A 16564-nucleotide genomic window follows, 5' to 3' on the forward strand; every position below is an offset into this window, starting at 1 on the left:
TGGGATCTATCCTCCGAGTAGCCGTTTTCAGAAAAAAGCATTGACAGTTCTTGCTTTAAATGAGCTAATTCTGTCCGAACAATCTTGAGTAATTATTGCAAACTCTCAGCAGTTATGGAAATATCATTTTATTCTCAAAAAAAAACATTATTTCATAAGACAATGGAGCCTTAAAAAAAACAACCTTAAGGGACACGGGTCGTACGCAACTTATATTTCTGCACATATGTCAAAAATAGAAGAAGAATGAAAGATATGAAAATGGTCCTCTAGAGCCTTACCAGTTCAAAAAGATGTTCTAAGAAACACGATCTGAAAACTTTAACATTTATTAGTCAATGCGTACAGTAATCTTTTAGCATTTTATAATTTTTTTTCTGCCTTGAATTCTTCATACACATTTCAATGATATACTCGATCCACATTTGTAAGGGAAAAAATTAAATCGATATTTTTCAACACATAAAAACAGATTGTATCTTTAAATGCCTGAATTGAATTCACACTTATACACAATTTATTTTACAGATTTCCTTATACTTGTTTTTCCTGGGAAAAGAATTCGAGCATTTTCTTGATCCATCGACGCAGCGAATAAAAGAAACGAATAATAATATTTGCTTCGGAGGAAGAAATGGAGAATAAATCCTCAAATCAAGAGTCAGTATTAAAAGATACCAGCAACATGAAGTTGCTGGCAAGTCCTGGCACAGAAGATTTGAATTTGCACTATGCGAAGCAAGATATAAAAAAATTACCATTGAAAAAGGAACCTGAAAACGAACTATTAGATTCTCAAATGCTCGATCCAACAAATTTTATCATTCAGGATTTAGATTGGAATTTCAACTCAGCTAAAAAGAGAAGGAAAAAGAAGTTGATTAATGACAATCTGTCTCTTACACGTGATGAGGTTTCTATGAAAACTGATTTTTCCAATCAAGAGCTACCAGACACAATCAAAGCAGAATTGATGCCAAATACTGACAGAACAGAATTAACAGATATGACGTTGAAACATGAACAGAAAACTTTAAAAAAGACAACAACCAACGAATCATTAAATTCCAAGACGCTTGATCCAAAGTCTGAAGATACTTTTAACATTCAGGATTTGGATTTCAACATGCTCAAAAAGAAGAGAAGAAAAAAAACTGGAGGGGGCAATTTGTTCGTCGACGATGATCAGTTGAAAACCGATTCTTATGATTTATCCAGTAACACAGGAGATACAGATTATAATTACGAAGACTTACTAAGCCGAATATACAACATCATTTGTGCGAAAGACCCAAAAAGCAAATCGGACAGTCAAAAGAGTATAATAATGAGACCTCCTCAAGTTATACGAATTGGAACAAGAAGAACTTCTTTCACTAATTTTTTGGACGTTTGCAAAACTCTTCATCGGAGCCCTCAACATTTGCACACCTTCATCCTCGCTGAACTTGCTACGAGTGCCTCCATCGATGGCAACAATCAACTGATTATTAAGGGCAGATTCGAACAAAGACAAATCGAAACTGTTTTGCGACGTTACATAAAAGAGTACGTGACTTGTCGTGCATGCCATTCCTTTGACACGATGCTTCAAAAGGATTCAAGACTGTGTTTCTTGCACTGCGAATCATGTGGATCTAGGTGGGCTGTAGCAAGTATTAAATCTGGTTTCCAAGCTGTCACAAGCAAACGAGCTGCAATAAGAGCCAAAGTTAACTGATAATACCATTACTTAGTATTACTTTTTCTTCCTTTACTGTCAAAGTTTGGTATTTAAAAACTTTTCATTCTTTATCCACTACAACTAATTAATTAATGTGTGGAGAAATTACTTCATACAACACAAGTGAACATTTTACACCTTTTGGATGAAATTTTTTTCAGACAAGACCGTTGCTTAGCAACACTAGATGAACGGAGATAATCAAAAAATTTCATCAAAATTTTCGCAGTTGCCTAGGAACGCTGAAAAATTTCACAAATTCAAACTTGATCAATGATTTTTAGCAAAATGCCATTTAAATACAGCTGAATGTTCCTTTATGAGAGGAGCATATTAAAAAAATAGTCCTAGGAAATAAATGTTTTGTTCCATTTATACAAATATTCGATTTCGCCTACTTAGGGGGAGAGCGTCCTAAACCACATTTACGTCATATGGAGACGAAAAGCAATAACAAATCCCACGGTTGACTTGAAGGCCAGAATTAGAACAGGCCAGTCATCGCTGAGATTCAAACCTGGGTCACCTCATTGGGATCTATCCTCCGAGTTAACATTATCTTAATTGTAAAACCCAGGAATAATTTCTAATTAATATTTAATTAATTAATAATTATTTCTGACACTAATGTAATATTTTTGATGTTTTAAATTCAGGCTGTGGGGATTTGAAATCTAAAATTAGTTTTTCTCCAAAATCTCCAGATTTTTTTAAATGACGTTTTTAATCTACTTTTTACGAAATATACAAAATTAAGAACGTTATAAGGGGAGCATAAACTCAGGGGAAGATAGGGCACATCATCATGATTAAAATTGCATAGCACCCCATGCCCGGAAATGTCATTGTAAGCGGCTGAAGGCATTTCCCTGTTAAGGCCTGTTCAAGCACACGAAAAAACAGTTCATAACAAGGAAGCGCCCCTAGCAGCGTATGACGACGTTCCCGGGCATGGACTCCTGGACAGTTTTGATCCTGATGATATGCCTTTACTCTCCTAGATGCTTGTCGCAACATTTAAGCGACCCCCTGTTATACATAACGTTTTTAAACTTGTACATTTAAACAAAATTAGATTAAAAATGTTATTTTTAAAAAATTGTAGATTGGAGAGAGAAATTAATTGCAGATTTGAAATCAGCGACGTGTAAATATCTAAGATATGTAAAAAAAATTCATGCAACAAAACATAAAAAAATTTTTATTCCTCAGTGTAATCTCAGTGAAAAGATTCTTTTGTCGTCATTAAGGGAACAGAACAAATTTATTCCAAAAAAGTAGTGGATAGAGTTATTTTTAAAAATAAAATTCACATGATCTAACATTGTATTTTAAGCACACAAAGAATGTATGTAAATATAAGCCATTATGGAACTTGTTTGTTTATTTATTATTAATTTAAAATATTGCATACATTTGCTCTCATCTTTTAATTGTAAAACTTTCTGTTGTTTTATTTTGTATGAGTGATTTTGTTTTATTTATTTGCCTATGTACTCGCGTAAAAAACTATTTAAATGACTTTATTTAAATAAAGCTAATCGATATTCTAGCTTTTTGTTTCTATTTTTATAAAACAAACATTGAAAGTTATGTGCTAAATAGGTTACAACGAAAAAAATCATGAAAGTAAAAGAGAATTTTGTTACGTGTATATTTTTTAAAAAGGGCGCATTTAAGATCTACTCAATGTGATCAGTTTTTTTTAACATAAATATATTCGTAAAATGTTTATTTCGAGAGGTACATAAGCGAAAGCATGACATAAGTTGGTTTTAAGCTAATATAAACCTTAACAGCTTCTTCTTTCTCTTTTTCTTTCAAATATTTTATTTCTGTCTAAATACATTTTTACACATGCAAAACCCCAACTAAACCGAATGTCCTCCCCTAGCACAGTTTGAGATTCTGACTAATTTGGGGTACTATTTTGATGAAAACATATGATATTAAAACCATAATATATATAAATGTTACATTTTACGCTAAAACAAGTTGTCTCCTTAAAGTGAAATCTATATTTATGTTTAGAATATTGGCTAAAATACAAAGAAATATGAAACATCATGATATACTCAGATATTCTACCGTAAAGTCATTTTATTTTGTTTTATCATCAGAGATAAACAGTAAAATGAACTGAAAACAAAAAATAATTGCTCGAATTGAAGCCCAGAAATTTTTTAAAACTGATTTATGAAACTCACTTCTTTTAAATAACACAGTTAACAGGTTTTGTAACTGGACAACTGAAATATGTTTACTTACTTAGCAAAATATTGAACCTTTATCACATGAAAACACTCAATAAAGATAACAAAAAACTAAGTTGAATGGAGAATATTTGTCGAATTTATTTTTGAATTAAGTAATTTCTTGAAGAATGTATTTATTTACTTTATCTATTTACATCTATATGTCTGTAAACAAAGGGGAAAAATTACAATGAAATTAAGAGTCATAGACATTTACATGTAACTTACATGCACACTTACTTGTAAAATTTGTCATAAAGTATATATATTTCATCACTAATCTTTCAGTTCAATAATTCATTTTTTATTATTTTAGCCACTGGATGGCGTTACTTAATTATGAAATGTATAACTTTTATTTTCACTTTACTACTTATCTATCCTTCTTGTTAAAAACACCAAACTCCTACTTGCAAATTATGTTTATTTAATAATAAACTCTTATCTTAAAAGGCAATCAAAACTTTTTACTAAATTAATAATTCTTAGTAATCTTAAGAAAGTCGAACCAGGAATGACAACACTATTGAAGTAAACACACGTGAAGACAAACATAAGTGACCATGCACCAACCAAAGGTAAGCAATATTTTCTCTGCTACCTTTTATTCGCTACGAGCGTGATTACCATCAAAATTAGGTCATGTAACGAGCTACGAGCGTGATTACCATCAAAATTAGGTCATGTAACTTATACATATTTTTCTCACTCATATACAAACCTAATCACATTAGTATGATAAATCACTGGCCATACGATTTTAGATTGATTATTTTAAGCTTATTCAATTGGTATTCATGCTTCATTTTTACACATTGTCCTCTCTTTCCAAGTTGTTAGTGCAATTGGAACATTTTTTATTACTGAAATTAAGCTTGGCGGAGTATTTTTTCCCTCAGTAACAAAGTGTTATAAAATCATAGTATTCTTAGACTATCCTCGAAACAACACAAACAATTTTGTCAAAACTTCTAAGATCGAGCCTCAATTGAGAGAAAACACACACGAAAATCACCATTCTCCTCAAAAGTAGCAAATTTGTTCAATCCTGTTACAACTAGATATTAGCTGATAGTAGGAGTTTCAACTATTTATTTCAAAGCAATCGATTACCAACTGATGTTTAAGAGCACGGTAAGAGAAAAAGTTCAGCCGTAGGCAAAGACTTCGTTTTTTTTCCTCAACGGCTATACTTCTTAACGGTCACAATATATAGAATCAGAACACTAGGCTTGATTCTAGCCAGGCAACACAGTTGGAGCTTGAGATAGTGCCTTTTCTTCAAATTTTAATACCACACAATGTAAATAAGTTGAATGTAAACAGAATTTAATAGCACAAAAGCTAGTACCGGCTATGCTGCACCAATATAACTTTAATATAACATGTTCAAGACAATGAGTTCCAGCTATGCTAAAACTAGACGAAAAATACGAAAGAACAGATTAAGGCTCTCAAGGGTCGAAGGACGGCTAAAGAAGGTAAATAAACAGCATGAAGATAGAGCAACGGGAAGTATGAGTCATTTTAATCATAAAAATTGCGCAATGTTGTGGGTAAAGGGTGAACCAATGACACGTTTTTCCCTTTTAAAGCAATCGTTTTGAGGGTACATCTTTTCACTTTCAATCCTTCTTGATTTGACAGATCGCAAAACACCAGCAACATCGCATCGTGTCAACATTTGCTTTTAAAGCTAATTTTAAAAGAATATCTCTTAAAGTATCTGATTGCAATCGCCTCGATGATGATGATTAGCAAAATTTGAAGAAGAGCTAGCAAAGAAATTAGTTAAAAGAACAGCTCGTACATAAATCTTGTATATGAGCTGCAATTTCTGGAGCAATGGAATGTGCAACTATCCTTTTCCAACAGCAGCTGGTGGTCTCGTGTGGCAAGAGCCCTCATAGAATGAAATATCATCCAAAGCAAAACCGCCATCTGAAGACTCTCCTTCAAACTGCAGTAAATAATCGCCTTTTGCGTCGACGCTCACCTGAGCGTAACTCCAATCAGTCCTGCTGGCGTTCGCAAAGTTCTTCGCTTCCAGTCTCCAGATTACGATCCTCTGAATTTGCTCTGAGTTAGATAAATCCAGTAATACAACCTATCGAACGAGAAGAAAAAAAACATCATCATATATTTAAAAAAAATTTTTTAAAAAACAGAAGTTATTTTAAAGTAGAATGCTATAAAGGAGAGACTTAGGTTAATGCTTATTATAGTAATTTAAAATGAGGTGACTTAGAGTCGAGCATGTTTTTTGGAATTTAATTGCCTCTAAAAATATAACTAGAATAAAAGTAATAACTCAAGAATTCATTACCAGTCTCAAAAGCAGTATGAAATTGTGAGACAGACATTATTTCAACGATTACTATATTTAATGATTACGCTGTCAGCGTTGAACTAGTCAAATCTCATCAGGGAAATATATTTATGTTATTAATATCATTGAGGTATTAGTATCGTTACGGTAATAATGTTCCGATTCTTAGTATAATTACAAAGAGAAACTTTCATAACTTCCAGTATTCCGATTTTTAGTATAAACACTAAGAGAAACTTTAATGACTTTCAGTATTACGATCTTAGTATAATAACAGAGAGTTAATATAAATTAGTAAATATTAGAAAAAATTAATGTTTTACGCATATCCGGGGTGCATGCAGGTCAAAGTGCAACTGTCTCCAATATTTATTGCACAATATACATATCAAATAAACAGTTTACTATTTTTAAAATAAACTTAAACTTTTGAAAAAGTCATCATTAATATGAAGAGAAGCATGAAATAATTGATTTTAAATTCCCCTTATCTTTACTGCTTCTTCCATAATACTAATATCGTTCTCAAGTTTCTATAACGATGTTATTATAGTGCATAACACAAGAGTAAACGATATCTTCTTTGAATACAATAATAACTTGGTTTTTTTTTCCTTGATTTTTATATATAAAAAAAACTGAAAATATTTTCTCTATCCACTTACTCTTTTGACTTATATTTTTTCCGTTTATGTAGCAAAAAGTTGAGATTGAAATCAAAATAATGCTGACAATCAGCGAATTTCAACACTTAAAATAATTAGAAAGGTTTGGAATAAAATGTATTTTAAAACTGTCAATAATTATATTTATAATAACCAACTTACCTCCAAAGCAGTTGCGTCACTTCTTCCAAAGACAACGAACCAAAATCCCAAACATCTAACAGTACTAATGCTAAATTCTAAAATAGGACTTCGGAGTTTAGGTTTTTGAACAACACTTTTATGAAAAACGTCGAAAAATACAAATCCTACTGGTGATCGCAATGTGTGATCTAGAAGACCGGCCGGTTTATTCTCCACTCTGGCCATCTTCCACAAACTTTCTTCTACTGAATTCAACGTTTTTGGCTCCGTCGTTGGCGCAAGAGTAGATGGTCCGTCGTCTAAAACAGATACAGGAATCCATCCACACATATCTGTCTCGAAGAAACATTCACCAACAACCGCGGCAGCACCTAAAGGTTCAGTTGTGCAATCCCCGTCAAAGAAGGATACATCATCTATAGCTATATCACCAGCCCGTCCATCACCCCAAACACCTTCGAAAATGATTTCGAATGCCGTATCTGGTGGTGTTCTATCTTTGAGGCTAACTATTGGAGCCCTTGCTGGAAACCATCGCTCACCCTGGTGGTTATAAAGTCGCCAAATCGGTGAAAACGGCTTGCCTGGTTTCATCAGGCGAACGAAAACTTTTAAACTTCCTAAACTCATGCCATTTGGATCAATGAGTCTCTCATGCATGTAATAGTAGAATGATAAGCATTTGGGGTTCGCTGTTGGTTTCAGCCGTGAACTTACAAGCCATCCTTTTGTACCACCTTTCATCAAAGGAGATGTGTTTGGGAGAAGGTTCATGTAGTATCCTTTGTTGTCGCCTCTGGTGTGATCGACGTGAGGACCATTTTGATTGTAGAAATATTGCCTCGCCCAATCTACATCATCCAGTTCATCCTGCAATGAAAGCAGCAACATTTTAATTGTTATAAAAACAACTATATCTTTTTTGGTACTCAAAAGAAAACGTAACTTAGCTTAAAAATTTGTATGCTTTTTTGACAAAGAGCTTTTTGAAAAGTTTATTTAGTTCATTTCTGGCTTTATGAACTTATGATCATATAGATTAAACTAAGCGGAGCCATTAACAGATGTAGTAGATATGAATATGAGATAGATGTAGTATGATATTGAAAAGTCTAATAAAAAACATCATGTTCTATAGTTCGTCTGCGGTAAGAACTCCCCCCACCACAAAGTCTACGGCCGTCTGCTGCTTGGGAAATAAGAATAGCACATATAAGGAAGGGTAGCTTCTCTGCACTCTAGGGCTAATACAATAGACAGGCGAAAAAAATTCCTTTTCTCACGCAGGCCGTAACCAAAACCTGTCCTAAGCAGTGACCCCACACCCTTACTTGAAATAGTTATACCTCGTTACCATAGTCACCGCCACGGGTCCAGGCGAATGGCTATGGGAGTTCTTACTTTAGACAAACTATAGTCTTTCCCGTTGTTTTTGTGTTTATTATTATTTTAAAAATGAATTAGAAACTAGGTCATTAGCGTCTTAAATGATAAAAATGTTTCAAAATTTTCACGAGTAATATACCAAGACTGAGATGAAATCAAAAACTACAAAAAATAGTTTATTTTTTGATTAAAACTAAAAAGTGTTTATTAATGAATAAAAGCAAATAATTTATAATTTACAAATAAAAGCTGGACGCTTTTCAGCGTCATCTGATAAATAAATTGGTTTATGACGGCTTTAATTCTTCCTTTGTAATAATTAGCTTCAATATTGGTACGCCATATTCTGATGACATATTTACTTTTTTCTACCTAATAAAAATTTGAGATACTCTAATGAGTGTAAGTACATAACTTTTTTTAAACGAATTCAAAAAATATATATTGGAAGCGAAATATTCAAGTAAGATATTCAAGTAAATTTAATAAAATGAGCTTTTTCTCTTCCAGACAAAACACTTTTAGTTGATTCAGTATTTCTAAAATAACTTTAAAGATATAGAACATATGTGCAACGCGAGCCCTAAATATAAGATTCTTTTTTTCACATCGATGTTTTCCTTTCAATTAATTATTATTTTTCTCTTTCATGTAATTTCTGACTCTTACTATTAATATTTTCTACACATTTGAATTATATTGAATATTTTGAAATTTCTCTTTTAAAAATAAGAAACAGAGTCTAATTGAAATATTTCGTAAACATATAAGTTCTCAAATATATACGGTCTTGAAATTATCAAATAAATTAAATGTAAGTTTCTCAATGTGCTTTTCCTAATAACAATACTTTGTATAAATGAATTAGTGTTGCCAAAAATGAGAAAGTAATAAAACAATCAAGGTCAACTTTGATAGTCTAATATTTACTCTACTTATAGCCGCTTACAATACGTTAACAATAGCATCAGTCAACAAAAAAAAAACTATTATATGAACTCAAAATATTTCAAATTAATTTCAGTTTTTTTTTCTGGTTTCGATTGAAACAAAATTCAAGATGAAGTGTTATTAAAAGAGAAAATATCTTTCGAATGTGAAATGATAACCTGTGGGGATGGATTGTTCCAATTGCACATATTATCTTCAAAATTACAATCCCCGTTGTCTTTTGCAGCAGTCTGTGGTACAACAGGACATGCACCAGATTGAAAAGATATATCATCCACAGCTATATTACCAAACTGATTACCTAAAAAAGGAGAAAAAACCTTTTATTAATGTAGTCACCTCAAATTTAAATCAATTATTTTGAATTGTATTAATTAAAAATGTTCGTGTATGTCACTGTTAATGTATTCGTTCTTCCGTATACCCACTTATTGGATAGAATGCATAAAATCAACAGGTAAACAATGGAACGATTAATATTTCACTTTCACACATTGCCTAGTCGTTCTGTGGAATGACAATATATAAACCTAGAGACATACTATAGAATAACATTACTGAGATCTACAAGCATTCGTTAAAATGATTGGCTAAAGTATCTAAAAATTATCATATTTCTATACTTTGCCTACAGAGCATTTATCATTCAATAGATAGATTGGTATTTTGTTCTTTTATTTGCATGGCACTAGAACTGCATTATGAGCAATTGGCGACTATCTGGGAAACATCCCTGAGGATGATCCGAAGACATGTCATCGCAATTTTGATCCTCTGCAGACGGGATGGCTCCCTTTCTTTGGTAGCCCGACCACCTAAGTGTGAAGTCGAGCACTTTACAGTAAAACAGCTTAAAGAGGACCGATACCGTGCACACTAGGTCCCTACGCAGGCTAATCAAAGTAGTCACCCATCCGCTTACTGACCGCAGTCAGTGATGCTTGACTTCGGTGCTGTACTGGGAACCTTGTCTTTACTATCAGTCCACTACGGGACATCATTCAATAGTTTACCTAGGCATTCTATACTATAGCTCAAAAAAGTATGTATTCGCCGATTTCATGCAATGCCTTAAAATGTTAGCCATTCTATGCAATAACCAGGCATTCTTTGGAATGTCGGTATTTCATACATTGGTGATAACATAGATAACAATAAATGAACTGGTGACGGAAGCGGTTTCGGATAAAATTCATATAAAATTGATTACGCATACCAACAAACAACAAATATAGTACTTATTATTCGTATATGGTTTCATTCCTTAAGATAAGGAAACTTACCAACTATAGCTATCAACAATAATTGGAATGGACTCAGTGAAGAGAGTGTGACTTGTGCTTTGTGCCAGCTACTGCCAGAAGAACCGGACATCTCCCAGATTGTTTTATCGCTCTCATCCTCGTTTTTGAGCACCACACGCAAAGTACCCACTCCGTATCCGAACATATGAGTGGCAAATTTCATACACATCGGGCTGTTGTCCCCTGTAGTTGAGAAGCTTGGACTGCGAAGCATGGCTGTATCGCCAGGTCGCCTCGGATAAGCAGTGCTTATGTATGCGAATCCTGAAAATAAGCAGGAAAATTTTTGTTCAACAAGCGCCAACTGAATGCCCTTTTTTTATTTAATAAATTTAATTTCATTTATACCAGACAGCATGTTTTTTTCCGTAGCCCATAACAATTCTTAACACCAAAAAATAAATCAACTTGCTCCAGACCATATACATCAGAATTACATTAGATGCCTGAGCAGTGACTCAATTTACACAGATAAAAATAGGTCCTGAGCACTGGTGCCTCAGCACTCAGGCACACTGATCACTGATGCACTTACACTGATGCCTGAGCACTCCCTTATTTACAGTGATAGAACTCTAAATCAAAAGAAATAAACCATCCGACAAATTGCAGTAATTTTTTATCAGGCTTGAGCATCAGACAATAAAGACAGTAGAGATAACAGAACTGATTTCATGAATGACTTCGAACAAGCAGCAACCAATTATCATAAAATGACTTATTCTTCAATTGAGTTTTCTCACGTCTAGAGAATGTGCTGGCACACCGTTTCTAAGAAATAGTCATTATAAAGGAAGTTCTTCTCGTCAGCTTGGACTCTAAAGTGGAGTTTTCATTTATAAAAAAAATTATCTCGATTACTTAATGTTAATAATTTTGCTTTTATAACAGGAAACAGACTTCCCCACTGATTACATAAAACGGCCATCGTATTAATCAATGAAACATCACTACGAAATACTAGTCCTAAAACTTTAGTCAATAAAGTGGACCTAAAAACAATTATTTTGTTCATTCAAACTTTTATTTCGGGAAGACGCGCTTGTCATATATAAATAGCAAGTATAAAAGTGAAGCCTAAAGAAGAGGGCTTTTATATGGGGCTAAATCAAAAAATTTTGCTACTAGCCTGTAGCTATTTTTAGTATTTTTAACAGTAGTCACTATTTAAAACATGTTGCCATTTTTTCGAAAATTGAAAATTTAACCGATGAAACAAACTTTTAATATTACTGTTAATTTTACCCTATATTTTGAATCGATTTCAATAAAATCCATAATTTATTTTATTGACGAAAAATATGCATTTTATAAATAAACATGTATTTTATAGTGGAAAATATCCATATCCATTTCATTTCATAGTGGTATTTGTGATGAAAAGTGCTTATTACAAGTCATACAATTTTTTTTCCTTTCCTGCATTATATTTCTTACAAGTTGAAATGCTTACTTACTATTTCCCTCCTTAATGAACATCATGATTTTTTAAAAGTATTCAATTAATTTTTAATTAATTATTTTAATTATTAATAAATTAATTAATAATTATTAATAAGTATTAATTATTAATAAATAATTAACTATTAATGAAATTAATTAATAATCATTATTTAACTATTAATTAATTATTAATTAATTTATTAATTAATTTATTAATTAATTTATTAATTAATTTANTTAATTTTATTAATTACTTAAATTTATTAATTAATTTATTAATTAATTATTAATTAATTATTAATTAATTTATTACTTATTTTATTTTTATGTGCAGTTTTTTTTTCAAAGGGCAAATAATAGCTACCTACAATCAAAAATATTTCAAGATTCAATTTTCTGAAGAAAAAAAAAAATTTCGCTAAATATTATATCTGTATTTGTTTCTGAATCAATGTTGACTTTCAGAAAAGTGGCTTCAGAATGTGAGGCAAAACCACGAACCTAAATATTAATTATTTCTTACCACCGGTTTGTTCATTTTTTCCATAGCTACTGTGGTCTCGGGGTGGCCCGGTTATAAAATTAGTGCTTCCTCTTCCGAGTTCCCAATCGAAATCGTCTTCATCCATGTTTACCCAGTCGCAGAATCCACCTTCGAAAGTGCAGTGTCCTATACAGGCTTCTTTAGTTGGAATTCTATCAAATCTAACATCATCTAACGCAACATAACCTCTGCAAATAAAATAAAAAAACTTCCGTTAGCTTAACCTTATTTCAACAAATGAAAAGAATCTTTGGAATTTATTAAATACTAATAAGATTTAACTGTAGTAACATGGTTTCACTACTGTGAAATATTGACCGCATAAATACGCACTGGAACTTTAATTAAACAATGACATAAATAATGATGCAGAAAAAAAAAACAGTTTAGAGTCTTTTGAAAAAACCACGTAATGTGAAATTTTAGAAACATCTAAATTTTCTGTCGTAATAACACGCTATTGTCGAGATTGAATACAGCAACAACATTGAATTGCAATAAACAATGAAAAGACAATACAGCAACAATATTGAATTGCAATACAGTGAATTTGCAATAAACAATGAAAAGACAATACAGTAACAATATTGAATTGCAATGAGCAATGAAAAGACAATACAGCAACAAGATTGAATTGCTGGATTGTATTTTGCTATAGAGATTTGCAATCAGAAGGCAACTTTTTATTATTTCTACACATTCTACAGCTAGTTTTCCTCAAATTCATAAAGATATGAAGATATCTACTTTCCTTATATAGTAATAACACTATATATTTGTGCTGCATAAGTGAGATAAGTAAATAACAGTTAGTGAAAATCATACCGATGGAAAATAATTCGTATATTGAATCATACAGCGCAGTTGGTAAATAATTATCTTATTGTTGAGCTTCAATTTAGTTTTTAAAAAAATAATAATAAATTTTAATGCTTGAAATATTCCTGAATAAATTCCTGAGAAATCAAATTTTAAACATACAACTTTTTAAAAATTCGATTTCTCAGGGACTGATTTCTCACAAATTTTGTATTTTCCCATGTGAAATTAGATATTTTAAAATGATGTGAAAAACTGTTCACCTTACAACTCAATTTTTTTTTATAATTATTGCATAATATATATTTAGTAAAATAATAAATATTTAGTGAAATTTATTTTTTGGGTGGAATTACTTTAGGATAAATGAATTTTATAAATGTAATATAATTATATGTTTTATAATACAATAATGTTGTTTTATGTAATAATATGTTTTATGTAATAATATGTTTTATGTAATAATATGTTTTATGTAATATAATATGTTATGTAATATAATGATATGTTATGTAATGTAATTATATGTTATATAATTTAATGATATGTTATGTAATATACTGATACGTTGCTTTGTAAAATAATAATATGTTGCGTAATATTATAATATGTTTCATAATTAAAATAATTATGTACTTATTTAAACAGTTACTCACGAAACATTTTCGATATTATTCATGATATAACATTATATTGAAATATTTATTCATAAATGTCTAATCTTAATCTTAAATATATTTTGTTAGTTGCAATATATATTTAAAATAAACGTCATTTTTGAATAAATTATAATTCTTATAATTAATTGTTAAAAAGAAACAAAACATGTACTTCCAATATGAGTACCATTTCTAATTTATTTCTATTTTTATTTGCACACTTCTTTTTATTTAAGGTATTCGACTAGTTTCGACATCTTTTTTTTTAAATATTAATATAATTCTTTTAAAAACTAGTTTACTTGTTTTATTATGTCTAAGAACTTTATAAAACTAGCAAAAAAAAATATCATTGTTATTATTTTCTTTTTATGTGGCCATTTTTAGATTTAAAAAAAATAAGGCATGTTTTACATATACGAAACACTGTAAAAAAAATTCAATTGCATAAAACAAAATATTCTTTTAGGATTTTATTCAGAGAGCTATCAACTATGTTTTGAACTATTATCTTAAAGTCAAGTGCATATACTACTAAGTTAGGGATCAATGTAGTTAAAAAAGCAAATTTCTAAAAATTTCCGTAGTCGTCTTTGCAAAAATACATGAATAAAAAGAATGAAATTCTAATTTTTCAATTTTCATCTCTTAATGTGTAGTTTGTAGTTAACTATATTATTTTGTATCCAGCCCCTGAAATAAATCAGATCAGATTCGAAATTTGATCTGTAATAAACGCGTTTAAAGACTTAAAATTATTTATCTATCCAATGTTATCACTAAGAACACAGGAATTATAAATTTATACTAAACTCAATTTCAAAAATTTCGCTGAAAATCATGTTTTTATACTAGTCAGAAACCTAACAAAAAAACCTAACAAAAACAATTGACTTTTGAAAACTAAATTTCATTTACTATGCAAAACAGAAGCAGAATTTTAATTGCTATCATTTTTTCATAAAATTAATAATTTTTGCTTAATTATTTAAGTAAGATTTCTTACCTGTAATTCATTCTTTTGTAAGACTGATTAGAAGAAACAGCTTCGAATAGAATTTGATATTTTTCCCCGTAACTAAAAGCAACTTCTCCCATATACCAAGTTCCATCAGAGTTATCTTTGCTCTCCCATAGCACATAATCCTCAAGCTCCGAATTTCGAAGTATCACTCGGAGCGATTTAGCACTTAATCCTGCTATATTGTAGAAAAAAGAAAGACAAAGACCGGACGGTCCGGTGTGATTGTAATGCGGGCTGTAAATTACATTTGAAGTATAATTAGAATTCGAAATCACATTTTGAGACAGTTGGGATGTCTCATAAAAAATATATCCACTGTTTTTGTCTGCACCCGTATGATCTGTGCTTGGCCCACCTATCCAAAACGATGATGCTCCCATACCTGATCGCCATAAAGTCGGTCTTCCGGAAAAGTTTTCCGGAGAATTCCAGGAACAGGTTGTTAATCGTATTACTGATCCGAAATCACACATTTCTGGAATTTCTTCAAGATCGAAATCCCTTCGAGATCGATGTATTGCCTTTACCGCATCGTTTGAAAAAATAGAATGAATGAAAATAATGAATGCAGTCGTAAATATGTAATAGTCTGTCATTTTTTTCTTATTACTTTAAAAGAATAAACTTTAAAGTCAAATTTATATCCTCGGTACTATATTATAGAAATAGTGTTACAATCGTTTGCTAAGACAATATTCTTGCGCGCTTTTGGGATAATGGAAAATAAACTCTTTTCACTTCTGGTAAAGAACAAACTTTAAACTCAAATTTATATTCTTCGTAGTACTTTTGAAAAAAAGTGTTAAAATCGCTTGCTATGACAATCTTCTTGTTCGCATTTGGGATAATCGAAAATAAATTTCTTCACTTGTGGCTGAAATTTTCGAATAATTCTTGAACGATTTCTCTTCATGTTTTCTGAACGATTTTTTTTTTAAACTCAAAAAGGGTAGACAATTTTTTTTAATAATTTCTTCTTGACATTAGAAACATTATCACGACAGCTTTCTTTTAAAACTAATTTTCCGATATTTACTTTAACTTCCACAAATCAACAAAACTAATAAAATTCGTTTGACAAGGAATTTAAAGTACTGCCGTAGATTGATTTCAAAGAGTAACTGGAAGCCATTAGTAAACGTTTACCCACTAAACTACATTTCAGTATAGAAAATACATCAATAGCATAACTTTTTTTATTATCTTGTTAAAGTGAAAAGCAATAGATGCGTGCCCATTGCTAAAAGTTTGTCGTCCTTTTTTTTCCATCCTAATGATTGAACTAAATGCATGTTTATTTGAGGAGAGGGAAAAGTTA

General features: G+C 31.0%; 2 protein-coding genes across 2 annotated transcripts in view; one reads left to right on the top strand and one right to left on the bottom strand.

Moving 5' to 3' along the window:
- The window catches only part of LOC107449920 (eukaryotic translation initiation factor 2 subunit 2), a 6068-nt gene extending 2793 nt beyond the window's left edge, over positions 1-3275 (top strand). The window contains exon 2 of the mRNA XM_016065597.3: positions 529-3275. Coding sequence (XP_015921083.2) covers positions 635-1720 — 1086 coding nt within the window. The 5' untranslated portion in view covers positions 529-634 and the 3' untranslated portion in view covers positions 1721-3275. The remainder of the gene's footprint in view (positions 1-528) is intronic.
- A 613-nt stretch (positions 3276-3888) lies between these two features.
- LOC107449909 (MAM and LDL-receptor class A domain-containing protein 1-like) lies at positions 3889-15857 on the bottom strand. Its single transcript, XM_071178399.1, has 6 exons — positions 15229-15857; positions 12724-12932; positions 10737-11021; positions 9612-9754; positions 7135-7986; positions 3889-6085 (listed from the first exon to the last, which is right to left on the bottom strand). Exons 1-6 carry the CDS (start codon positions 15840-15842, stop codon positions 5837-5839), a joined length of 2352 nt encoding a protein of 783 aa, XP_071034500.1. The 5' UTR covers positions 15843-15857; the 3' UTR covers positions 3889-5836.
- Between the last annotated feature and the right edge of the window lie 707 nt (positions 15858-16564).

Source organism: Parasteatoda tepidariorum, chromosome 3 (assembly GCF_043381705.1).
Source record: "Parasteatoda tepidariorum isolate YZ-2023 chromosome 3, CAS_Ptep_4.0, whole genome shotgun sequence".
Lineage (NCBI taxonomy): Eukaryota > Metazoa > Arthropoda > Arachnida > Araneae > Theridiidae > Parasteatoda > Parasteatoda tepidariorum.